Source organism: Ctenopharyngodon idella, chromosome 24, assembly GCF_019924925.1.
Source record: "Ctenopharyngodon idella isolate HZGC_01 chromosome 24, HZGC01, whole genome shotgun sequence".
In the NCBI taxonomy this organism is placed as follows: Eukaryota; Metazoa; Chordata; class Actinopteri; order Cypriniformes; family Xenocyprididae; genus Ctenopharyngodon; species Ctenopharyngodon idella.
The window spans coordinates 28146680-28173707 of NC_067243.1; the positions used below are offsets into that span (position 1 = coordinate 28146680).

Consider the following 27028-nt stretch of genomic DNA (forward strand, 5'->3'; position numbering starts at 1 on the left):
CTGGGTTAAAGAAAAGACCATATTCTTATTTATGCTATGTCTAATTGTTTGTTAAAAGTCACTGTTGCAGTGTATTGCATATTGTACTCTGTTTATATGTTTGTATTTAATATAATATATGTTTAAACATTGTTTAAGAATGTTGCATTTTCTATAAATATTTGAGTACTGTATTTTTCTATTACATTTCATTTGTTTAATAAATCATCTGCTAGCTACAGCCGTTGTAGGTCTCTGACTAAATACTAATGCCTAGTGGTCAAAAGCAATAGTAATATAGTAATAGTACACAATAGCAGACAAAGATTTTGGTTAGCTTAGCTAGCTTGGCTTGTATGTTTGGTGCGGAATGGGTGCCGTAGGGGGCCCAACTTCATATTCTTTCATAGGTCCCAAAATTGCTGGTGGCGCCCCTGGGCCCAAGGATTTTGGATTTTGTGCCTCCTAATCTCAATCTTGGTCCACTGGCCCCATATAATAAAGTGGTTATGACGAATTATTTGACAAAGCTTTTAAATTTGATAAGCAAATAAACGTTGTTGTCAAATCCAACTTTTTGTTTCTCAACGGCTCTGGCCCCCTCCAACGCTCTTCTTCTTCTTCTGTGGATTTATTGGCGGGTTGCAAACCAACTGGTAAGGTGCATACCGCCACCTACTGTGCTGGAGTATGACGAAGCTGATACATGGAAGATTTTCTATATTCTGTATTTCAGGCCACTATTCCTCAAGAACGTCATTAATGCTGTAATTTTTCTACCAGACTCTATTCCTGTCTTTAAAATATTGTATATGGTGAAATCTGTAATACCCAAAGCTTGCATATCTCTTATAAGCTCAATTCTTTCTTGTTCAAATTTTTTACATCAAAACATGTTCTACAGTTTCCATTTCTGGACATACATTACAAAAACCAGAGTTGTGTTTGCCCATGATATGTAGTGTTGCATTAAAATTGGTCTGACCCATTCTTAATCTTGTAAATATAATAGATTCTTTTCTTTTTAAATATTATGACTAATTTGACCTTGTTTTATATTATTTTGTTTTCTATAAAAATTCCTTTCTTACATGAGTCCCAGTATTTCTGCCATTTACTCCCACAAGCTTGTTGAATCAAAGACTTCCCTTCTGCCCTGCTTAAAGTGACTGCTTTTTTAATATTATCCACTTTGAGTGTCTCCTTAGCCATTTTATCTGCCGTTTCATTTCCTTGTATCCCAACATGTGCTGGTACTGCACTACAATTCCCAGTTGTCTTAATCTAAATGAAATAATCAGAATTTCCGTCAGTATGTCTTTCCTACATGATTGAAAGGCTTGCAAGCTTAAAAGTGATCCGGCCAACACTCACTCCGTCCAATGATCTTTCAGTGTGATTATGTAACATTCTTATTATTTGCATTCAGCAAGTGGAGACACACAATATATATGTACAACTCTGTTACATTAGCAGTAAAGGAGCTTTTGTGTTAGAGAGACTTTCTGGTATGAAAAGCTAAGATCTTATTACTTTCCTCGAATTCTTGCAATGTGTTTATAATGATTTTTCAAATTATACGATAGTACAGAATACTTGTCTTTTCAAAATTGTATCAAAACGAAAATAAAGAGCGGGAAAGGGGAAACGGAGTTGTGTGGGTGTCACTCAAACATTTGGCGGTAGGCGGGGTTATATCTTTTAACCGCCTGTGGTTCCGCTCATGATATTTTGAGTTGTCCAATGAAATGCGAATTTATGGGTTTGGCCAATGAAAACAGGCAATCAGAAGAGTTCCGTATCTCTTTGAAAATTAGCATAGGGCAGGGTATAAATACCTCTGCATCTTTCATGAGTTCCCATTGATTCTTTAGTTTTGGGTTTTTGCAGTATCATGCCTGAACCAGCAAAGTCCGCGCCTAAGAAGGGTTCCAAGAAGGCCGTCACGAAGATTGCCGGTAAGGGAGGAAAAAAGCGCAAGAGGTCCAGGAAGGAGAGTTATGCTATCTACGTCTACAAAGTCCTGAAGCAGGTTCATCCTGACACCGGTATCTCTTCCAAGGCGATGGGCATCATGAACTCTTTCGTCAACGACATCTTCGAGCGCATCGCCGGTGAGTCGTCTCGTCTCGCTCACTACAACAAGCGCTCCACCATCACTTCTAGAGAGATCCAGACCGCCGTGCGTCTGCTGCTGCCCGGAGAGCTGGCCAAACACGCCGTGTCCGAGGGCACCAAGGCAGTGACCAAGTACACCAGCTCCAAGTAGAGATTTAACCGAGACTCAGTCACCTTAAAGGCTCTTTTAAGAGCCATCTATCTTCTCGTTTAAGAGTTTATAATGCTTGCAGTTCATTCAAGTTTTAACTTGTTTTTGTCTCCGCCTCAGTCTTGGATGCTTGTTTTTGAATCTTTTAACACTCCGAAAAACCAAGATGTGACTACCATCCCTAAAACACTTACTGTTTTCAGGTGTATCCCCCTGTATATTGAACTTATTCAAAATCAATGATAATTACAAGTTCTTATATCAGCTTGTGTACAAATGTGTATGTATAGCATTGTATGGGACTAGCAAAACAGAGATAATTATTTTTTGAGAAGTCAAAACACTACGCTCGTTCTTAATTTAAAATATCTTCTGATATGGGAGACTGTTTTTCCAGCCTTTCCAAGCGTTCAGCACATCCATCTGTTTAATGACACCGATAAAACTGTAGGGTTGCCAACACACAACTTCCGTCTCACACTGCCATAAATGAAATTTACGCTGGAAACGGTAACGAGAGTCCTCTACATTTAGACTCAAGAACAATTACCAATGTATTCAGGGGCTGCATGTGTGTCGTCTTACAGAACTTGCTACTTCTGACCTCTTTACTTTTCCTTATCTAATTAATCATTTTAAACTGTCTTTCTGCTTTACATCTGATTATATCAAGCTTCTATTGTATGACCTACAACTTTTTATATACTATAACATTTTGGCCTATTTACTGCACCTTTTTGCCACAATGTAGACCATACAAAACTAAATGTCATTGTTGTTTTTTAATAAACTAGGCAGTATAAATCTGGCTGGTACTATTAGCACAGTTAATAGGGACAGTTTCTAAAAAAAGTATCTAGTACAACATTAGGCTTAAATACATGGATAATTTGCATATTGCATTATTAAGACGTAATTAAAAATGAATTGTTGGATCCTTTAAGGGATAGTTCACCGAAAAGTGATGCGACGGCAGCTACAGTACAACGGCGCTAGTGCGCTCACCACACCAGCTGTAGGTGGAGAGGAGAGAGCGTGATAGCGCCAATTCAATGGATGGGGGTTATTAGGAGGCCATGATTGCTAAGGGCCAATGGAGGGAATTTGGCCAGGCACTGGGCCTACCCTTACACCCCTACTCTTTACGATGGGATTTTTAATGACCACAGAGAGTCAGGACCTCGGTTTAACGTCAAGTCATCTTCGTTTATATAGCTCTTTTGACAATACATATTGTTTCAAAGCAGCTTCACAGTGACAATAGGAAAATTATTATTGAGCTAAAGCTGGTTTTTGATTGAATCACTTCCGTTGTAAAAATTGTTAATTATTACGTTAGGGGCTGCTTAAATGACACCTTTCCTACTGAAAAAAAAAAACAAACAAAAAAAAATGAATACCTTTAATGCATTCTTGCCATTTGTTTAGTCTATAGGTTTGCATGTTTGAGTGTGTATGTGCGCAGAAGCTTTCCTTAAAAAAAAAAAAAAAAAAAGTGATATTTGCCAAATTACTTGTCTGGTCCGCATAATACAGAAAAAAATTAGTTGTGTCCGCGGATCTATGCGAACTGGAATAATTTTGATAACATTTTATCTATACATAGGGAAAGGAAAGGAAAGAAGGCCTTCGCAGGAGATAATTTAGTTGAAACGTCAGGGCTGGGTTATCACCGTGTTTAGATGCAGGTCCTTCATCTCATCTAGATACGGCCTGGATCTGGCAGGCTGCGGCAAACAGAGAGAGACTAATATTAGCGTAGACGCCATTCTTCTTATGATGTAACGTTAGCGAGTACATCAGGTGTTATGGGAAGTGTTCCCGGTTCCGGCTGACCTAATCTATGCAGCCTAACAATTTACATGATTTGAATTATAGAAGTAGATAATGTGTTATGTGTATGCAAGTTTAAACAGATGTGTTTTCAGTCTAGATTTAAACTGACGGAGTGTGTCTCCCGAACAGTGATAGGAAGATTGTTCCAAAGTTTAAGTGCTAAATAGGAAAAGGACCTGCCGCCTGCAGTTGATTTTGATAGGTATTATCAGCTGGCCTGAATTCTGAGTTTGCAATAGACGTGAAGGATATATAATGCATTAAGAGCTCGCTCAGGTACTGGGGAGCTAAACCATTTAGCGCTTTGTAGGTAAGTAGCAAGATTTTAAAATCTATACGATGTTTAATAGGGAGCCAGTGCAGTGTTGACAGAATCGGGCTAATATGGTCGTACTTCCTGGTTCTAGTAAGAACTTTGGCTGCTGCGTTTTGGACCAGCTGTAGCGTGAACTAACTGTTCCGCATTTGTCATTGAGAGCATATGTCGTAGTGTAGATATATTTTTAAGATGGAAGAATGCGGTTTTACAGATGATAGAAACATGGCTTTCAAATGAAAGAAGAGCACACCCAGGTTCCTAACTGACAACAAAGACTTAACCGAGCAGCCATCAAGTGTTAGGCTGTGTTCTAGGTTATTACGTGAAGAAGTTTTTCGTCCAAAAATTAGAATCTCTGTTTTTCTGAATTTAGTAGTAGGAAATTACTGATCATCCAATTTTTTTATATCAGCTATGCATTCGATTAATTTTGTGAATTGGTAAGTTTCCTCAGGGCTCGAATAAATATAGAGCTGAGTATCATCAGCGTAACAGTGAAAACTAATGCCATGCTTCCTAATGATATCTCCCAAGGGTAGCATGTACAGAGTGAAAAGCAACGGTCCTAGTACTGAGCCTTGCGATACTCCATATTGAACTTGTGATCGATATCTCTTCTTTTACTTCTACAAACTGATAACGTTCAGATAAGTAAGATTTGAACCATGCCAATGCAATTCCACTAATGCCAACATAATTTTCAAGTCTATTCAAAAGAATATTGTAGTCGATAGTGTCAAAATTAGCTAATGTAACTCTAATGAGAGCAGTCTCAGTACTATGGTACGGTCTAAATCCTGACTGGAAATCCTTACAGATACCATTTCTTTCCAAGAAGGAACGTAGTTGCGATGATTCTGCCTTTTCTAGTATTTTTGACAGAAAAGGTAGATTCGAGATCGACCTGTAATTGACTAATTCTCTAGGATCAAGTTGTGTTTTTTTAATAAGAGGTTTAATAATAGCCAGCTTAAAAGTTTTCGGTACGTATCCTAGTGATAAAGATGAATTAACAATATTAAGAAGAGGATCTATGACCTCTGAAAGCATCTCTTTCTATAGCTTAGTCGGTATAGGGTCTAACATACATGTTGATTTGGATGATTTAACAAGTTTAGACAATTCTTCCTATCCTAAAGCAACGAATGAATGGAATTTTTCCTCAGGGACACTACAGTGCTCTGTCTGACGCATTACTGTAGTAGACAGTTGCATGGTTATAATTTTCTCTCTAATATTGTCAATGTTACGTCCAAGGACGTATGTTTTGTTTTGTTTTGTTTTGTTTTTGTTTTTCCCTTTCTCCCTGTTTTTCCTCTCTATCTACTTTCATAAGCAAGAAGTAATGGCTGCCACCTGACTCCAATGATTGGTGATCTGACTTGAGTGGAGGAGGAGAGAAAGCTGTAGGGATTTAAGCAGCACCATTGCACAGAGCAGGGTGTGTGTGCGTGGAGGCTGTGCTGCAAGGCTTCTTTTCCCAACCCCAAAAGCCTTATTGTTGTTTTGATTTATACCTTGTTGATTGATTTTTTTTTTTTTTTTTTTTTTTTTTTTTTGTTATGTGATATTGTGTTGACACTCTTGTTGTACTTGTTGCTACCAGAAAACCCTTTTGTTTTTGTAAGTTATCTCTTTTGTACATACTTTTGTTATTGTTTCTTTCTCTACTAAGTTTATATTGTTAATTATTTGGGGAAGGGTTAGTAGAGAGGTGGGTGCCATTTTCTTTATATCTTGTTTTCTCTTGTTTAAGCTAGTTAGGGAGTATGTGTATTGTATTTTGTTTTCTTTTCTTTTGTAGTTTAGTTTCTTCTTAATAGTTAGAGGGTTTATGTTTGTTATTTTGGCCTTGCCCCCCTCTTGAAGCCTTAAAATCCTCCCACATTAGTAAATAAAATAACTTGTTTTTGACATTGAGTTGCCTTCGGTCTTTGTTAAAGCCCTGGGGTTGGGAATTGCACCTTTGCTGCCTCCACACATCTCACCATTTTTATTCTGTTACCTGTTCCTCAAACCCTAGACTAGCTGGGGACGTAACAGTCAATCTTGCAAGTAAAGAAGTTCATAAAGTCAGTACTGCTGTGCTGCTTGGAAACATCAGAAGTTGAAGCCATATTTCTCGTTAATTTAGCCACTGTATTAAATAAATACAGAGGGTTGTATATTTTCTTCTAAAAGATTTGAGAAAAAAGCAGATCTAGAAGTTAAGGCCTTTCTGTACTCAATCATTCTCTCCACGAAATGTGAAAAACTTCTAGTTTTGTTTTCTTCCAGCTACGCTCCATTTTTTTTCTGGCAGCTCTCTTAAGAGCCAGAGTGTTCTCGTTGTACCACGCCATTGGATTAGTTTCCTTAATCTTCTTTAAGCGCAGAGGAGCAACTGAGTCTAATGTGCTGGAAAAGACATAGTCAGTAGTTTCTGTTGCAACACCGAGGTCTTCTAAGCTATCTGGTATGCTAAGGCGATGAAACTGATCAGGAAGATTATTTATAAAGCAATCTTTAGTGGTAGAATTGATGGTTCTACCATATTTATGGCAGGGTGGCGGTTTTGCAGCCATGGCTAACTGTAGTATACACAAGACTAAATAATGATCTGAGATGTCATCGCTCTGCTGCAGAATTTCGACTGCATCAATATTGATTCCATGTGACAATATTAGATCTAAAGTATGATTACGACAATGAGTGGGTCCTGACACGTGTTGTCTAACTCCAATAGAGTTTAGAATGTCTATAAATGCCAACCCCAATGCATCTTTATCATTATCTACATGGGTATTAAAATCACCAACAACAAGGACTTTATCCGCAGCTAGCACTAACTCTGATAGAAAATCAGCAAATTATTTGATAAAGTCTGTATGGTGCCCTGGTGGCCTGTATACAGTAGCCAGCACAAATGTCAACTTACATAACATTACATAAAGTAATACTGAAGATTTTACTATAAATTACAGCAACACCTCCCCCTTTGCTTTTTGGACGAGGATTGTGTCGATGATCATAACCTTGAGGGCTAAACTCATTTAAAGTAATGTAATCGTCTGGTTTTAGCCAGGTTTCTGTCAAACACAGCAAATCTAGTTTATTGTCTGTGATAATATCATTTACAATACGTGCTTTTGAAGAAAGGGATCTAATATTCACCATCCCAAGCTTTATCATTTATCAGTATTATCTGTTTTTTATTTGTTGAACATCAATTAAATTTTTACACTTAAATGGCTTTTTTGAAAGTTTTTTGTATACTAATTTGGGGTACAGACACAGTCTCTATGTGATAATATCTAGGTGAAAGAGTTTCTATGTGTTGGAAATTATCTGACTTCTGTGACGTGAGATGGCTAGCAGATGGTCGGTTTAGCCAGTCTGTCTGCTGCTTCCTGACCTGGGCCCCAGTTTGTCATGTTTCAGCTCTAAGACTATGTGCCATATTACTAGAGAGAAGAGCAGCACCATTCCAGGAGGGATGGATACCATCTCTTTTCAACAGGTCAGGTCTGCCCCAAAAACTTTTCCAATTGTCTATGAAACCTATATTATTCTGCGGACACCACTTAGACAGCCAGCCATTGAGTGATGATAACTGAAGGACGGTGCTTGTTACAGTACAGTACAGTCACTATACTGGGGCATTAGGACCCACACAGACCATAGTGTGAGCATCCCCTGCTGGCCTCACTAACACCTCTTCCAACAGAAACCTAGTTTTCCCAGGAGGTCTCCCATCTAGGTATTAACCAGGCTCAGCCCTGCTTAGCTTCAGCAGGCAACCAGTCTTGGGCTACAAGGTGATATGACTGCTGGAACAATCAGAGATATATTTAAAAATATCGTGGCTCTTCCACGCTCTATAATGGTAGTGAACAGTGGGTGTGTTTTGAAGCCCAAAAAATGCATCCATCCATCATAAATATAATCTATAAAGATCCAGGGGTTTAATAAAGGCCTTCTGAAGCGAAACGATGGGTTTTTGTAAGAAAAAATATAAAACCTGATACTGTTAGTTTATGAACAAAACAACTCTATCATTGTTCAGTCAGTTTTAAGAACAAAATTATATCCATTTAAGTTCAGCAATGTAGTGAAACATGAGGAAAATGTATAATTACTGTGTGTCATGAGAGCCCGATTTCTTTTCACAATAGCAAAAGAAACATATTGTCCTGGATCAGAAAACCCTTGTGACCCGTTTTCAAATCCAAGAAACACTTTTAGGAATAAATTGTAAACTTCTAAACGACCAAACACAACTACACTTCAAATTGTTGAATGTTTAAATTCAAAATGTTTTAACATCTATAGTAAAATAACTTTTTTTTGAGTCACCTGCTATGCCTTGCTTTAAATGAGCATTACACAATCCCCATTCACATGGCAAATATGACGATTTACATTTTTATTTACGTGATATGATGTACATCAGCTTATGAAAAGTTAAAACATTAATATTTGCGTGACAAGAGATAGGATATTAATTATTATTACTATTATTATTATTATTATTATCATATAACTTATAAGGACAGATCATCTGCTGGCAGAAGATGAGGGCCAGAGAGTCACAAACAGACTCGGATCCTCCGGATGATGTTCGTGTGCTTCAAGCTGCCCAAAACAACAGCTGTATGAAAGCCTCCTCACGCCCCTCACTAATGCTGATTTCATTAAAGTTGCATTCAGACTGTTTTCTGAACACACAGCGGACGCGTTCAGGCTTTTATCAACTTTTCAATTAAAACTATTTATCAAATTTACACGCGGCTTTTCCCCGTGGCTGATGCTCGCCTTGGATTTGGTCTGACGGAGGCAAAAGAAACATTTCCTCTTCGCGTATTTTAGTCTCCAGTGAAAGCTCAGAGCCTCTGCTCGGTGCTCACTTTGTTTTGACTGTGACAAACTATTTTACCGCTTCAGTTTTGCCCCAAATGTAAGAGAAGAAAACACAAGCGCGAGGGGCTCGTGGATGCGCAGAGACACCGAGCAGGGCGGGTTGAGTCTAAAAGGTTCTCATATGTTATTTAAGAACGCAGCGCCGCACGAGCGCTGTTTATTGCTGAAACCAGACAGCGTTTGATAGACGGTAGATCCAATCCGAGAGAGATGGCAGAAACCGCTCCAGCACCGGCTGCTGCAGCCCCGGCCAAAGCGCCCAAGAAGAAGTCAGCTACGAAAGCCAAGAAAGCAGGTCCAGGCGTCGGGGAGCTCATCATCAAAGCCGTGTCCGCATCCAAGGAGAGAAGCGGCGTGTCCCTCGCCGCACTGAAGAAAGCTCTCGCCGCCAGCGGCTACGACGTGGAGAAGAACAACTCCCGCGTCAAGATCGCCATCAAGACCTTGGTGACTAAAGGCGCCCTGGTGCAGGTCAAAGGGACCGGCGCTTCGGGCTCATTCAAGCTCAACAAGCAGCAAGTCGAGACCAAGAAGAAGCCGGCCAAGAAAGCGGCTCCTAAAGCGAAGAAGCCCGCGGCCAAGAAACCCGCTGCTGCCAAGAAGCACAAGAGCGCAGCGGCAAAGAAGCCCGCCGCAAAGAAATCGCCCAAGAAGGCCAAGAAACCCGCCGCCACAGCCGCTAAGAAAGCGACGAAGAGTCCCAAGAAGGCAAAGAAGCCAGCAGCCGCTAAGAAAGCAGTCAAGAGCCCCAAAAAGGCAAAGGCGGCTAAACCTAAGGTGGCAAAGCCTAAAGCCGCCAAGCCTAAAAAGGCAGCGCCCAAAAAGAAATAAAGTGTTCACTGTTTTTCCTCAACGGCTCTTTTAAGAGCCACCCACTAACTCTAAAAAAAGACCAAAACTCGTGTATTTTAATGATTTGTGTTAATTTTGTAAATACGTAGTCAATTTTTTTTTTTTTTTTTTTTGGAAAACAAAACAAAGCAACTAGTAAATCATCTTTATATTAAAGAAACTGAATAAAAACAGCAAAAAAAAAAAAAAAAAAAAAAAAGCTCATGAGGGTTCGGACAGTGATCAGTCCAAATGGGATGTTGTACAACAAAGTACAGACAGAATATTTACACACAACACTCCGCTATAGAATTGTGACAATCAAACTGAAAACACTCCAGTATTACATCAGGATCATAATACTGTAGTACAATATCAGAAGATCAACTTGCACAGAATATACAGGGTGTAAAAGGAATAGCACTTTTAATAGGAACAATATACAATTCATTTAAATGTTCTATAACAGATATTTCAATATCTTAAATATTTCATCTCTTCTGTCTTAATAGTCACAAGTACTTGTGCATAATTATTCCCGCCAGAAAGGGGGGTTGGTCTTTGGAGGGAAGTTCAGTGATTGGTTTGAATCTTTATAGACTCTAAACCAATGAGCGACTGGTAGTCTAGTTTAAAGACAGTATGTGGAGACAAGAAATCTCAGTTTATTAGTTCTGTTTGTGAAAGTTGTAGTAACTGACTTAATAATGAGTGGAAGAGGCAAAACCGGAGGCAAAGCCAGAGCCAAGGCTAAGACTCGCTCATCCAGGGCAGGACTGCAGTTTCCCGTCGGCCGTGTTCACAGGCTTCTCCGCAAAGGCAACTACGCCGAGCGCGTCGGTGCTGGTGCTCCTGTTTATCTGGCGGCTGTGCTCGAGTATCTTACCGCTGAGATCCTGGAGTTGGCTGGAAATGCCGCTCGGGACAACAAGAAGACCCGCATCATCCCCCGTCATCTGCAGCTGGCGGTGCGCAACGACGAAGAGTTGAACAAACTTCTGGGCGGAGTGACCATCGCTCAGGGCGGTGTGCTGCCCAACATCCAGGCTGTGCTGCTGCCCAAGAAGACCGAGAAACCCGCCAAATCCAAATAAGTGGACTCAAGTCTGTCTTGTTGAAACCCAACGGCTCTTTTAAGAGCCACCCATTTTATTAAATAGAGAGTACTTTTCTTTGTTAATATTTACGAATACCATAAGCATGTTTAGTTGAGGGGAGAAAATTGACCCGTCAAACCAGAAGAAATGTGTGATTGCTCTGTATCGACGATTACAAATACAATCGTATGAGCTACAAGGTGTGCATTCCTATTATAAGCACATGATGATCCCCTGACGTGTCTGTAGAGATCGTTGTTTAGGAGGTGTGTAGGATTGTCACCCAACCCATCTCCCCTCATATTAAAATACAGTTACATGTCTGCCAAGCTTATGATAATGTATTGGATAATATTTTAATACATAATCTAAAATAAAAAGATATGCATATCGGCGCCAGGGTAACAGAAATTGGTCAATGTTACTCTGGGTCTTTTGTTCTGTTATCACAGCCGCACGCTGCTTTACGTATTTACAGGACTTTATATTGCTTTTATACAGACTATAATGTGACTTTGTTATAATTCAAAATATGCACAACCAGTGGGAATTAAGGCGAGTATTTTAGAACAAATAAATACAACAATGTGAGTATAAAGCTCATGGAGGTGTCATGTATACCGTTTGTTTTATGCGCAAAGTAGTAAACCGAACAAAGCACATTGAGCGTGAAACCCTCTGCTTGTTTGAAAAGGGGAAACGCGCAGTCATTGGCTAGCAGTCATGCACAGACGTCACATATTAGCCAATCACAAGGCCTGCATCCTCGCGACACTATCAGCTTGTGGTGGTAAAATGCTTTAAAAGCAGGCGTTGTAACACAGAGCGGTATTTCTAGCACAAGAAAAATAGAGAGAAGTTTGCTGCAGCAATGGCAAGAACCAAGCAGACCGCTCGTAAATCCACCGGTGGTAAAGCCCCGAGGAAGCAGCTCGCTACCAAAGCCGCCCGTAAGAGCGCTCCGGCCACCGGCGGCGTCAAAAAGCCCCATCGCTACAGGCCCGGGACCGTGGCTCTCCGAGAGATCCGCCGCTATCAGAAGTCCACCGAGCTGCTGATCCGCAAACTGCCCTTCCAGCGGCTGGTGAGAGAAATCGCTCAGGACTTCAAGACAGATCTGCGCTTCCAGAGCTCCGCTGTCATGGCCCTGCAGGAGGCCAGCGAGGCTTATTTGGTCGGTCTGTTTGAGGACACCAACCTGTGCGCCATCCACGCCAAGAGAGTCACCATCATGCCCAAAGACATTCAGCTGGCCCGCCGCATCCGCGGAGAGCGCGCCTAAATCCATATCAACCACATCAAACCCCAAAGGCTCTTTTAAGAGCCACCAAAATCAGACTGAATGAAAATTTCCAATGTAATGCTTAAAATAACGAATATTTTAATAACTTAAGTCTGAATAATAAGCAACATAAAGGGAGCGGGCGATCGTTTAACCCGCATATGCTGTTGGGTGAATTTGACCCGTTTTAATTTGAGTTGAAACGTAAATTAACCCTTTATTTTTATTTATTTTTTTTCTTAGAAATTGTGATTAACCCAATTAGGGTCATGAACATACATGCAAAGTTTCAACACGCTGATGTGTTGTGAAAGGTGCATAGGCTACAGAAACTTTATACTTTCTTACTGTTCGTGGGCCAATTTTACCCATATAAACAGCAACTCAAAAACTAGACCCAAAATACAAACCACTTCTGTGTTGTAAGTCACAGCTCTTCAACTCTAGTCCTGAAGTGCCAGTGTCTTGCTGAGTTTAACAACTTTTTATTTTCAAAGTTTTTGAAAATATAAAGTTGTTTTACCTGTTAATTGTCTGTCCCACTTTTTGATCATAGATATGAAAATGACTTTTCCAACTTTTTTTTTTAAAATCTTGAATACTTCAGTTTGGCATCTTTTTAAAGGGAACTTTACAGATTATTGTAGAAGGTAAAAAAAAAAAAAAATGGAAAATTAAAGTTTAAAAAAAGTTGTAGAAGTTTATGAAAATTTAAAACATATATTTTATATAAAATAATTATTTTACTGAACATGTTTGTAACATCTGCATCCGCCATCCATTCCTCCAACCGCCAGAGGGAGCCATCTCCCGAATACTGAACACTGCCGGATCTTCTCTCTTCACTTCCTGTCTCTACCTGTTATAAGCCATGTTGTTTGTACATCATGTTGCGAAGTATTGTCAGTTTACCCTGTCTCTACCAAGCGTTCATATTACCCTGTTTGTTTGCCACGTGTATGTCTCTGCTTGTTTATGAACGCAACTTTTGGATTACTGTTTTGGATTAGTTTGCTGTCTGGACTGCCGCTATTGTTATTGACCCTTTGCTTGTTTGTTGACCACACTTCCTGCTCTGAATCTAACTTTGTACTGTTGTGCTGAATACAACTGGATTCAAATATTCAACCGAGTCAGTCATCGTTGCAATGTTCAACTCTAAAACTTCAAGACAATCAAACTAAATATCTGAACAAGGTCTGTTCCAAGTTTTAGGTTGATATCTCAATAAAAGAACTTTCAGTAAGTTATTTATTTTTTTATTTATTTTGTGCGCTGTATCAAACTTTTCCACTAGATGACATCCAGACTCCACCGGTGACCATATAAGCTCTCTTCAGTTTCTTGAAGAGGTTTGAGTGATCTGAACCATATTTTTTCATACTTTTCAAAAGTAGACATCCTATTCAGAAGAAATTTGTGCAGTAATGTTAATTTTTGATTTGAATTCAATCTCTAAAACGCATGTAAAAAACATACGGAAAGGATCAGAGCGTGTGTTATAGTTTGGCTCCACATCACAAATGAAAAATATATCACTATTTATCTATTGCTCTGTCATTTCTTTTGAAAATAAAAAAAAAGAAATCAACAAATATGAAAACTAGAGTCTGAAAGCTTTCAAATTATATATAGTTTGTCAAGATTACATCAGGTTTAGACTAAGATATTGTTATAAATATATAATGGTAAATGTCCCACAGGTGGGGGAGGGGCAGTCTTGAAAATAGTGGTTAAAAACATTTTTATAAATCATAAATTCAGATATTTATTCTTTGTAATGTGTGAAAAGTATTGATATTGAAAGTTAATTATTTTAATAGTTAATTACCCGGACCATACAGGCAGTAACCAGAACTCTGCTGCTTTTTTGTTTCTAAAACCTGTAGCTGTAGTTTCACTTAGTTTAGCGTTTTATTCTTCCCTCGTATTTTAAGACATTTAAATTAATATATATATATATATATACACGGGTATGATGTCATTGATAGGGGATCCATAGACATGGTCCATGTCCTTGGTAAATTGCTTATTTTTCTGGATTTAAACTATCTTGGAAACATCTTCAATAATGTAAGTACACAAGACACTGTTCTAGTGCTTTTTTGGATATTTTAATCCAAATATATTATATATTGTGCCTTTAACACCCATCACTGATGGGCCCAAGTCATTACCGGTGCACTGCTGCATTTTTCCAGTTACCAAAAAAATGTAATTACTACTTTCATTTCTTAGAAATGAATTTAAAACTGATTTAATTTAGAAATTGATTTAATTTATTTAAAGTTATTAGTTATTCTTACTAGGTCAGTTACAAAAAGAATTAACTGAGTTTGTATTGTTTTAGCAACTCCATGTCATCAAATAACTTTAAACATTTATATCTAGGTTAGGAGACCTCTCCAGCTCTCCTAAATAATTTATGGGCTGAGACCCTTAGGAACCTTTATGAATCACACTTATTTTAAGTTTAGGAATAAGAGTAAAATTAGGCCATTCTTAGAATTTTGACACACTTAAAGGAACACTCCACTTTTTTTTGAAAATAGGCTCATTTTCCAACTCCCCTAGAGTTAAACAGTTGAGTTTTACCGTTTTCGAATCCATTCAGCCGATCTCCGGGTCAACTGTTTAACTCTAGGGGAGTTGGAAAATGAGCCTATTTTCAAAAAAAGTGGAGTGTTCCTTTAAGACTAAAATTTTACTCTGAGCGGCTTTATACATGCGGCCCCTGATTTTCTGTGTTTTTTCGCCCATGGTGCCGGACATTCTGACTGTGGAAAGTAGTTGTATATTAATCTTACTTTTCAAAAAAAAAAAAAAAAAAAAAAAAAAAACTGCTAATATTAATTGTTAACTGTCTTAAGATGCTGAAAAAGAAAATTAAGTCATGTTGTTCATGCTTTTATCATCACATTTTGAAACATCCATATCGTTGCCAGATTTGGGTAAGAAAAAAAGGTTAATCCACAATATTGACAATCTTGTGTTTAAAAACTGCACAAATGTTAATATTCACATGTTAAACTGACATTATCATATTTAGTTGCCTACATCTTTGCATTTTCAACTAGATATTTTCTTGTAGGGTAGAACAGGGGAAGCCAACCATCCTACAGAGTTGAGCTCCAGCCCCAATCAAAAACACCAAACCCTGCTTAAAGTCTTCAGATTTACTTGGAAATTACAGGCATGTGTGTTTGAATAGGTTTGAATCTAAACTCTGCAGGACAGCAGCAGTGTAAAAAAACAAGAAATTTAAATGCATCAGTTTTAGGAGACTTGCATGCAGCATATTTAGCATATTACTTTTTTTTTTTATTTTATTTTATTGATGACTTGCAATGTATCATGGGAGATACAACTCATGAAATCTATCAAAATATAATATACATCAAAATACATCAAATTCATTTGAATGTTTTACTTAAGTATGGATTATATAAAAAGTGACATGAAAGGATGTTTTGCTGATCATTTTCTACTCTTGCCGCCTGTTTAAGGGTTAAAATGTATGCAGTCAGTAAAGATGTGGAAAAGTATAAAACATAATCCTGCATTTGAGCATTGCAGTTTTAATACAATAATTTTGTCTCCAAATGTTTGCGTTTTCTAAATTCGCATTACTAAAAAGGTAAAAAAGAACACAAAAAGAACAAGACGTCACATCTTAAATATGCATGCAGACATAAACAGAAGATGTGACGTCTTGTGTCCCTTTTCATTATCAAACAGTACTACTGTAAATTATGATTTTGTGAAATACATTTTACGAAACATTTTAATATACAACAAATGTCAGGGCTGGGATTAAATCACGTGCTCTAGCTTTATTTTGGGGGAGGGGTGTGTGTCATGTGACGTGGCGCTGGTTTCTGTCAGGTCCTGTAAGCAAGTGTAAAAGGCTTCCTTGGAACGCTCACTATTTATTCGTTTTCACTGTTTAATCAACGGAGCGTTCAGTTAAACATGTCTGGAAGAGGCAAAGGCGGTAAAGGGCTCGGAAAAGGAGGCGCTAAGCGTCATCGCAAAGTTTTGCGCGATAACATCCAGGGAATCACCAAACCCGCCATCCGTCGTCTCGCTCGCCGTGGCGGTGTCAAGCGCATCTCCGGTCTGATCTACGAGGAGACCCGCGGAGTGTTGAAGGTGTTTCTGGAGAACGTTATCCGCGATGCCGTCACCTACACCGAGCACGCCAAGAGAAAGACCGTGACCGCCATGGATGTTGTGTACGCGCTGAAGCGACAGGGACGCACCCTATACGGCTTCGGAGGTTAAAAACCTAAAATCAAGAAAAACTACACAAACTCAACGGCTCTTTTAAGAGCCACCTACTCTATCACATTAAGAGTCCAATGTTTTAACCATGTGAAGTTAGTTACAAAACTTTTATTTTTTTTGAATTTCTCTCCCTGAATCCAGGATTAACTATACCGAAAATGTTCTTTTGTTTTTTACAAAATTAACCAAAAGCACTTAAATCAAAATAGTACCAAAGTGAAAATGCACGGTCAAAATGTGCTTTTATTTCCTGTAGTTTAGACAGTTGCAAGAATCAGTTCCGAGGAAAAACTGTTTGTAAAGATTGTCTTATTAACCAACTTCCTCAATGGGTCTATACGGTGTTTTTAAAATTACGAACGAAATTGTTTAAAGATTATAAACAATATTTACGTTGAACCACTTATTTACTCAAAATATTACTACAAAAGAGTGGAAACGAAATAAATGAAACTGATAGTGTCATTCAAACCAAAGACTATAGGGACTTTGGTTCAACAATAGAGCGGTACCCTGCTGAAAAAACCAGCATATGCTGGTTAAGGTAGGTTTTGGAGCTGGTATGCTGGTTTATGCTGGTCCAATGCTGGTCATGGACCAGCATAAGACCAGCACAGGATCAGCTCAAACCAGCATACCAGCTCCAAAACCTACCTTAACCAGCATATGCTGGTTTTTTCAGCAGGGTGGGCGGGACTATCATTTATCCGCCTGTGATTGGCCCGCGCTCCTCACATGATACTTTGAGTTGTCCAATGAAATATGGGTTTATGGGTTTGGCCAATGAAAACAGGCAATCAGAAGGTTCCCATATCACTTTGAAAATTAGCATGGGCAATAAATAAATGCTTCTGCATTCGCGTCAGAGAATACATTACTTCGTCGATTTTGTATTCACGCAGCGTCATGCCTGAACCAGCAAAGTCCGCGCCTAAGAAGGGCTCCAAGAAGGCCGTCACGAAGACCGCCGGTAAGGGAGGAAAGAAGCGCAAGAGGTCCAGGAAGGAGAGTTACGCTATCTACGTCTACAAAGTCCTGAAGCAGGTTCATCCTGACACCGGCATCTCTTCCAAGGCGATGGGCATCATGAACTCTTTCGTCAACGACATCTTCGAACGCATCGCCGGTGAGTCGTCTCGTCTCGCTCACTACAACAAGCGCTCCACCATCACTTCTAGAGAGATCCAGACCGCCGTGCGTCTGCTGCTGCCCGGAGAGCTGGCCAAACACGCCGTGTCCGAGGGCACCAAGGCAGTGACCAAGTACACCAGCTCCAAGTGAGGTGTGATGTGACTTTGACTACCCCAAAGGCTCTTTTAAGAGCTACCCATGTTCTCAACAAATGAGCTTTTGTTGTAAAGTTGTTTGCAGCATTGCTAGGAGAGTTTTGATTAAATATAAATGCTGACAACGCTGTCTCAGATATTTGAGAGAATTTTTTTTAAATAAATTAAGCATAACACTAACAGAGGCTGCCGTTTGTTAGGAAAAAAAAGAAAAACTTGCTTCATTGTCTTTTTATTCCTTGCTTGTGTAAATGGCTTACTATCACTACCTTCACCAACTTTTGTGTAGATGTCATGGACACCAAACCACAACTGTATTACTTACATGAAGTTCAAAAGTGAAGTTTTCACTTTTCAACTATATATATGAGTGTGGGAGCACACATTTTTTTTGTTGTGTAAAATCATCAAACTTCCTTGATTCAAAATGATCTTCAAAGAAAATAAAGAATGGTGGCTGTGTTTTGTACCTTTTTAATATGTATGTATGTATGTGTGTGTGTGTGTGTGTATATATATATATATATATATATATATATATATATATATATATATATATATATATATATATATATATATAATAAAATTAATATATATATATATATAACAGTTTAAAACTGAATTCATATGCTTTAGCTACATTTTGTTTTAACGTAATCAGCCAGGGACAGAAGATAAATGTTAAATGCAAAAACTTTATTTCTTTGGATTTACTATTCATATTTATGTTTGAGTAAAATCAACATTCTATAAACATATTGTCATTTATAGCATTTATTTCCAGGAAATGACAACTGGTCAAAATAACAAATACATAATAATAAAAACAATAATAACAATATCCAAGTTAATGTTTTCAGACCTCAAATAATGCAAATAACACATTACTTTTTTCTTTTTTTTTTTTTATAAATAATAGGTGGTACAACACTGATTTTCAGTCACAGTTTTCATGTGTCTTAGTATGGTGCATCAAACAAGTTCATAAGGGGAAAAAAAAGTAAATAATAAATCAGCTCCATAGAGGATAAAGATTTTAGATGTTCCAGTTCAACCCATTTCAAGAGTTGAGTGAGAAGTGGGTAACAGAGTAACAGTATTAGGCACAGTCCCAAATGGCAAACTTGAGCTGTGTCCCAATTCACACGCATGCGTCATGCTGCTGAAGCAGGAGCTGGCCGATACTGAGAGGGCATTCTTACTGAGAACCCGGAAGCTCTTCACTGACTATACAACATAAACAGCATAGGAGACTGACAGGGAAGAAAATAAGTTGTTGAATAGTCGTTATTTTTGTTTTGCTTTTGTGCACAAAAGTGTTCCCATCACTTTATAACATTGAGGTTGGACGACTGTAGTCACATGGACTATTTTAACGATGTCTTTACTACATTTCTGGGCCTTGAAAAGTGCAATGATGTTGCAGCCTTTGTCTGGTTCAGAAACCTCTTGGATTTCATCAAAAATACCTTAATTGGTGTTCTGAAGATGAACAAAGGTCTTACGGGGTAGGAACGACAAGAGAGTGAGTAATTAAAGGGTTAGTTCACCCAAAAATGAAAATGATGTCATTAATTACTCACCCTCATGTCGTTCCACACCCGCAAGACCTTTGTTCATCTTCGGAACACAAATTAAGATATTTTTAATAAAATCCAATGGCTCAGTGAGGCCTGCATCACCAGCAATAACACTCCCCTTTTCACTGCCCAGAAAGCTACTAAAAACATATTTAAAACATTTCATCTGACTACAGTGGTTCAACCTTAATATTATAAAGTGACTATCAGTGGTTTGGAGCGTGTATCAGACTGCCAGAGTCAAGTGAACTATTGAAGTTTCAAAACACTTATGATGTAACGAAGCCTCATTTACTGAAATCATGATATCTTGGGCTCTGAACCACTGATTTGAAACAAAAGATTTGTAAAGCTTCATGAAGCAGTGTTTTGAAATCGCCCATCACTAGATATTGTGGAATAAAGTCGCTATTTTGTTATTTTTGGCGCACAAAAAGTATTCTCAACCTCAAATACCTGAAAGATCTTTGTCAGTGTTCATAATACATAATTCTCGTAGGATCAAGGCTGCACATAACATGAAACAAACTATATGCAGGTGGGTACAACTGAAAATTGTACTAGTCTTAAGGATGATAGTCATCTTCAAAAACAAACATCTAAGACTGAGGTGGAGACACAAAAGCAGAAGTTACAACTTGAATAAACAAGCATAATAAACTCTTTTAAAAAAGATGGGTGGCTCTTAAAAAAACCTTTGGGGTTACTTGCTCAAAAGTTTACAATGACTCCAGTAGTTACTAGAGAGTTATCATGTTTCTCACTTTAGAATACTGATCCAAATAATTAGTAACTCCTTCTGAAGGATTTGGTAATACTTCAGTCATTACTATTGGGTTACCATGACCTTCTCTTTAGAATTAATTATACATTATGCATCATTCATGTTAATTATGAACCTGTATATAGTAGTTCTTAGTAGTTCTCTGGGAGGAATGAAAAAACAGTAGTTACTGATTAGCTAATAGTGAACTACCACATTCAACTGAGCACTATTACTTACTAATTCATTAATCAAAGTTTCTTATTAGTTAATAGTAGTTACTAGAGTGTTAATAATGCATTACTCATTTGTTCCTGTGTAGTTATTCATTAATGAAGGATCAGTATTCTAAAGTGTTACCAAATGTTTTCAGGAAAGTAATAAGGCAGATTCCAATGGACATTATAATAAGCTGCTAATGAAATCAGTGTGAACAGATGCACTCTCTATCACAACTCAACTGACTTCTCAAATGGTCATAGCTGAAATCACAGCTACGACAATAATTTTATTGTGATAATGTGAAATGTGAACCATGTGTGAGATGTAAACCATATTTTATTAACTTTTTATTAAGTTTTATTAACAGACTGGGAGTTTTTGATTGGTGTTCCTTGTTTTAACTGATAATTAGTTGGAATATATAAGAGTGTTGTGTATTATTTGGGGCTCTTGCAATATGTAAGACCTTATTGACTCTTGTCTCATTTGTTTCTTCTGCATTTCTTATACCATGAAGTAATTGATTTTGTTTTAATTATATTTCTTATTTCTTTATTTTTTTTATTATCCCTAGACTTCTGTTTATTATTATTGCTGTTTTCTGTTGTATTAGCTTAATTCAATAAAACCATTTACATTGATTAGACTTTGTTGTTTGATCCCTCTTTTATGTTGTGACTTTGGGTCGTAACACTATAAATTAAACAAATGCTCTGATACTCAAAAAAAAAATAAAATAAAAAAAAATCAACTGGAAAAAATATTTATATATACAGTCATGTGAAAAAGAAAGGACACCCAATTGAATTCTATGGTTTTATATTTACGGGACAAAATAAAAATCATCTGGTCCTTGACAGGTCTTAATATTAGGTAAATACAACCTCAGATGAACAACAACACATGACATATCACACACCATGTCATTATTTATTTAACAAAAACTAGGCCAAAATGGAAACGCCATTGGAGACAATCTAAGGACACCCTTACTGTTTCCTTATAAATTAAGTATCAGTCAGACGCTGCTAATCAAATGTTTTTGATTATTTGATCATCAGCAAGTGTGATCACCTCTAAAAAAGCAGATGTTCTGGCAGTTTACTGGTCTGGAGTATCCAGGTGTGTTTTAACACAATAATGATGAGGAGGAAAGACATCAGCAGTGATCATAGAGAAGCAATTGTTGCTGCTATCAATCTGAGAAGGGTTATACAGCCATCTCCAAACAATTTGAATTCCATCATTCTACAGTAAGGAAGATTATTCACAAGAGGAAGACATTCAAAACAGACACCAATCTTCTCATTAGTGGACGAGCCAGCAAATTCACCCCAAGATCAGACTGTGTAATGCTCAGAGCAATCACAACAACACTCAAGAACTATAACCTCAGACTCTACAGGCCTCAGTTAACATGTTAAATGATAAAGTTCATGAGAGTACAAGTAAAAAAATACGGGAGAGGTTTGGCATGTTTGGAAGGGTTTCCAGGAGAAAGCTTCTTCTCTCTAAAAAGAACATGGCAGCATGGCTTAGGTTTGGAAAGTTGCATCTGAACAAACCATAAGACAAACATCCTTTGGACAGACGAGACCAAAGTGGAGGTGTTTGGCCATAAGGCAGGGGTCGTATTCACGAAACATCTTAAGAACATACATGCCAAACTTGTAACATCTTTGAATATGGCAACATGATACCTCATTCTACAATATTTCTATGATTAAATTGCTGACAGAGATCCCAGCCAATCATTGTGTGAATAGTAAGTGTGTTGACATCATCCATAGCAACAAAATCAACTACCCTTTATCTTAGCTTAAGACTTCTCTCTATTTCTTAGTAAAAGTTGGTCTCAGCAGATTTGTGAATAGGTTTTAAGAGAAAACTCTTAACTAAGAACTTTTACTGATATTTAGGAGAACTCTTAGTGGTAAGATAAAAAAAAATAAATAAATAAAATCTTCGAAAATAAATAAATAAGAAAAAAAAAAATCCAATTACCTGTAGCAGTTGTTTTCACGAGCTCACACTTACATGTGATCAAATAGAGTAAAAGAGTAAAATAAGTGTATTTGGCATGCTGTCTGAGGGATTGAGGGCTTCGAGCTCGGAATTTATCCCAAACCCAGAGTACTCCCCCGTATCCTGGAAATAAGAATCAGCCGAGAGTGAGGAGTCGGCCTTGCGGAGAGATGCAGAAAACTGTCGAGGTAACTAGGTGTGTCGGCTGTGTATATATAAGCCTCCTCTCGAGCTGATTAGATGGACTATTTGATCAGGCTTCTCCTGAACTTTGTTTATAAAACATAATTTGTCGCTTGAATTCTTCAATCTTTCAAGGCGCAGACATGTAAGAGACTGACAGTTAGCTGAATATATTCTTGTTTAATTAGTGACACTTAGCCTACATTTTAAAATCTGTATTTGAATATGACAACATTTTCATTTTAAAATCTTAATCTGAATATGACATTTTTATTTTAAAATCTTTATTTGAATATGGCAACATGATATTTCATTCTACAATATTTCTATGATTAAATTGCTGACAGAGATCCCAGCCAATCATTGTGTGAATAGTAAGTGTGTTGACATCATCCATAGCAACAAGATCAACTACCCTTTATCTTAGCTTAAAACTTCTCTCTATTCCTTAGTAAAAGTTGGTCTCAGCAGCTTTGTGAATAGGTTTTAAGAGAAACTCTTAACTAGGAACTTTTACTGCTATTTAGGAGAACTCTTAGTGGTAAGATTAAAAAAAAAAAAAAAAATGTTTGTGAATACTGCCAAAAATCAGTTCCCTTTCGATACTTCACTCATACTGCGTGTGGGGAAAAACGTACTCGGTTACTAACGTAACCTCGGTTCCCTGAGATACTTCACTCGCACTGCGTATGGTGGAAAGGTCTCCTTTTTCCCCATTACTGAAGCCTTTTCCAATAACGCAGTGTAACTGCATCGTCATTGGTTCACTCATAGAAAGTTGTTGAACCAATGACGGCGCGGCATAGCTGCACGCCCTATGGCGACAAAGCGCGCGAAGAAGCCCGCCAAAAGGGGCGGGGCTTACGGCTATATAAGCAGGCATTTCGCCATAGGATTTCAGGTCATACGACTGAAGCGACGACACTGAAGCCGCAGCCTCGTGGCACGGCATGTAACGCAGTACTCATTCCGTATCTCAGGGAACCAAGGTTACGTTAGTAACCGAGTACGTTCCCTTTCGATACTTCACTCGTACTGCGTATGGGGAACAAATTCAACTGCGGCGTGCCACAGCAGGGAACGACTGAATTTGTCATGGACACCGCGAGGGAACCAGCGGACAAGTGAGAGGGCCGGAGCCGTCGAACCCAAGTGTTACACTTGCAAAAGGGGAGCTAACTCCCGAAGTGGCATGAGGCGGAGCTCGATAGAGGCCGCTGAGTCATACCGAGAGGACCCGAGCTTGTAAGATCGGGATATCCAAGTTATAAAATCTGACAAAGTTGACGGCGAGGACCAACCGGCCACCTCACAGATGTCTTTAATAGAAACTCCACTGGACCATGCCCAAGAGGAAGCCATTCCTCTAGTGGAGTGGGCTCTAACTCCCATGGGGCAGTTCAGGCCCATAGAGGAGTAGCAAAGAGCAATATCGTCGACTATCCAACGCGAAAGACGTTGCTTTGAGACCGAAGACCCTTTGGTGCAGCCGCCAAAGCAGATAAAGAGCTGATCGGATTGCCGGAAAGGCTGTGATCGCTCGACATAGGTCCTCAATGCCCTGACAGGGCAGAGTAATTCCAGCTCTCTCATCACGAGGGAGGAAGCGCTGAGAGGGAAATGACCTGTGCTCTGAATGGAGTCGAGAGCACCTTAGGAACGTAGCCATGCCTAGGTTTCAGAACGACTTTGGAGTCGTTAGGCCTGAACTCAAGGCATGCAGGGCTCACAGAGAGGGCCTGCAAGTCGCCAACACGCTTGACCGATGCTAGTGCAAGTAGCAGAGCGGTTTTGAGCGTCAGGGGCCTGAGGTCAGCTGAACGCAGTGGCTCAAAGGGGGGCCCTTTGAGAGCTCTGAGGACCAAAGAGAGGTCCCAGGTGGGAACAGTGAGAGATTGAGGTGGATTCAATCGCCTAGAACCTCTCAAGAAACGCGGCACAAGGCTGTTTCATCCCACTGACTGGCCAGCGATAGGAGCGTTAAAAGGGGTTGAATGGCATCGGATGACGGACCACCGGTCGGGGGCCCGTACACCGGAGAGAGTGGAAGAGGAAGTTTGCTCTTTCTTTGAGAAGATAAAATATTTATTGTGTTCACCGTGGGAACGGCGTTTTGCATGGACGCAACATTTGTGGGCCCAGTTAGCACAACACTGAACATATCTCCCACGCCTGGAACTAAACGGGGTGGAGGGGAGACTGAACGAAGGAGCTGACGTCTCGGGAAGGAGCGGCGCTTTGCGGGGCGTGAACGCTGGCGCTGTTCCTTGGGAGGCGCTGCCTGAGAGGTAGAGGGTGCAGGCTTGCTCTGCTGAGCCGGCGCAGGCCTGGGGCGGCTGGAAGCAGAACTGGAGCGCTTGAGCAGGAAGTGTCGCATGGCTTGGGACAACTTCTGTGCTGCGGTGAAGCGTTCCATGAAGCTCTCTACCGCTGGCCCGAAGAGACCGGAAGGAGAGACCGGGGCATCCAAAAAGGCCGTCTTGTCCAGGTCCCATATTTCGGTCAGGTTGAGCCACAAATGGCGCTCGAGCATGACCAGGCTGGCTATGGATCGTCCAATGGCCTGGGCTGTGGCCCTTGTGGCACGCAGGGCTAAGTAGGTGGCGCTGCGGAGGTCATGAAAGGCAGGTGCATCAATGCTGGACTCGTCTAGAGAGCGGAGGAGCTTTGCTTGGAACACCTGGAAGATTGCCATGGTGTGCAGCGCTGAGGCAGCCTGGCCTGCGGACGAGTAGGCTCTGCCAGCCAGGGCAGAGGTGGTCCTGCAGGGCTTGGATGGAAGGGCCCTCTTCGTCTTCCAGCCCACAGCCACGGGGGGACAGAGGTGAGCTGCCACTGCTTCATCCAGGGGCGGTAGGTGCTCGTAGCCCTTCTCTTCAGAGCCGTCCACAGTGGTGAGAGCTGAATGGTGCATAGTGCGTAGGCGGGCAGGATAGGGAGAGCGCGCCACGACTTTGTCAGCTCGTCATGCACCTCTGGGAAAAACGGAGCGGAGCGCTGGCGAGGAGCCTGGCGACGACCCAGCAGGAACCACTCATCAAGCCTACTCCGCGATGGCTCTTCTGGCGGGGCCCATTCGAGGTCCAGTTCCTCTACTTCGAGAGGACGCGGAAAAGCTCGGCGTCCAAACCCGGCTTGCAGTCAATGGGCTCCAGCGAGGGTAGGTGGGCGGGGTCCTCCGAGTCACCGGCCAATCCTTCTGTTTCAGAGGCCGCGAGAGACATGGAGTCGTCGAGTGGCTCTTCGTCCGATCCGCCGAATGAGACGAGGTCGCTCGCATCTGCAGAGGGACGCAGCTCAGGGCGGGAGAACAGGACGGGGGACTGCTCTCTAGTGGGAGAGGGCGGGGCATGCAGGGGCTGAGCCGACGTGAGCTCACACAACTCCGGGCGCTGAACCGCTCTGCCCTGCTGTCTCTTCCTAGCCGGCTCGCGGGAGGAAGAAGACGGGAGGGCGCAAGCGGCGGGACCGCTTTCAGTGAAGAAAGCGATCCGCGAGCGCAGAGAGGTTAGACTCTGGTGAGCGCGGCCTCCGCGTGGGACTTGCCCAGGCAGCCGACGCACTCACCGTGCCCGTCGTCATCATGCAGAGGGGATCTGCATGTGCCACAAGAGTGGCGCGGCATTTGCAGCAACGCCGCCGCCGTGAAAATGGCGTTTGAGTTGCTCTTTTAGAGTGGCGAGGGCCGCTGGAAGCTCTTTTAGAGCGGCGAGAGCCGTGGGAAAAAGCTCTTTTAGAGCAGCGAAAAACCATGGAAAACTGCTTTATGGATGGCGGCAGAAGACGCGCTGAGAGGTGGCCGGAAGCGGGAAGCAGGCGGCTCGAGAGCGGCGCTCGAGGCGGCAGTCTGCGAGGGCGCCGGCGCTGTCTTCGTCTGGCGAGCTCAGTTCAGGCGAGAGCTTGTTCAGGCGAGAGCTCTTTCCAGGCGGCAAAGGCTTCAGCTCGGAGATCAGCGAAGAGATGCGTTGTCGTTGCTGAAAGAGATAGAACTGAAATCTTATGGCGAAATGCCTGCTTATATAGCCGTAAGCCCCGCCCCTTTTGGCGGGCTTCTTCACGCGCTTTGTCGCCATAGGCCGGGCAGCTATGCCACGCCGTTATTGGTTCAACAACTTTCTATGAGTGAACCAATGATGATGCAGTTACACTGCATTATTGAAAAAGGCTTCA

General features: G+C 40.4%; 5 protein-coding genes across 6 annotated transcripts in view; all 5 read left to right on the forward strand.

Moving 5' to 3' along the window:
* LOC127506883 (histone H2B) overlaps positions 1 to 27028 on the forward strand; it is a 49289-nt gene that overhangs the window by 8291 nt on the left and 13970 nt on the right. The window contains exon 3 of one of the 2 annotated variants that reach the window (XM_051883724.1): positions 1870 to 6317. The exons of the other annotated variant lie outside the window; for it this stretch is intronic. Coding sequence (XP_051739684.1) covers positions 1874 to 2248 — 375 coding nt within the window. The 5' untranslated portion in view covers positions 1870 to 1873 and the 3' untranslated portion in view covers positions 2249 to 6317. Of the gene's footprint in view, positions 1 to 1869; positions 6318 to 27028 lie in introns of those variants that run through there. 2 annotated transcript variants of the gene reach the window in all.
* Positions 8395 to 10418, forward strand: LOC127506815 (histone H1-like). Its single transcript, XM_051883647.1, has one exon. It carries the CDS (start codon positions 9513 to 9515, stop codon positions 10131 to 10133), a length of 621 nt encoding a protein of 206 aa, XP_051739607.1. The 5' UTR covers positions 8395 to 9512; the 3' UTR covers positions 10134 to 10418.
* LOC127506868 (histone H2A) lies at positions 10822 to 11368 on the forward strand. Its single transcript, XM_051883704.1, has one exon. The coding sequence runs from the start codon at positions 10841 to 10843 to the stop codon at positions 11225 to 11227; it is 387 nt and encodes a 128-aa protein (XP_051739664.1). The 5' UTR covers positions 10822 to 10840; the 3' UTR covers positions 11228 to 11368.
* On the forward strand, positions 12079 to 13726 carry LOC127506847 (histone H3). Its single transcript, XM_051883683.1, has one exon. The coding sequence runs from the start codon at positions 12102 to 12104 to the stop codon at positions 12510 to 12512; it is 411 nt and encodes a 136-aa protein (XP_051739643.1). The 5' UTR covers positions 12079 to 12101; the 3' UTR covers positions 12513 to 13726.
* On the forward strand, positions 17486 to 18547 carry LOC127506888 (histone H2B). The gene has a single exon (XM_051883729.1). It carries the CDS (start codon positions 17706 to 17708, stop codon positions 18078 to 18080), a length of 375 nt encoding a protein of 124 aa, XP_051739689.1. The 5' UTR covers positions 17486 to 17705; the 3' UTR covers positions 18081 to 18547.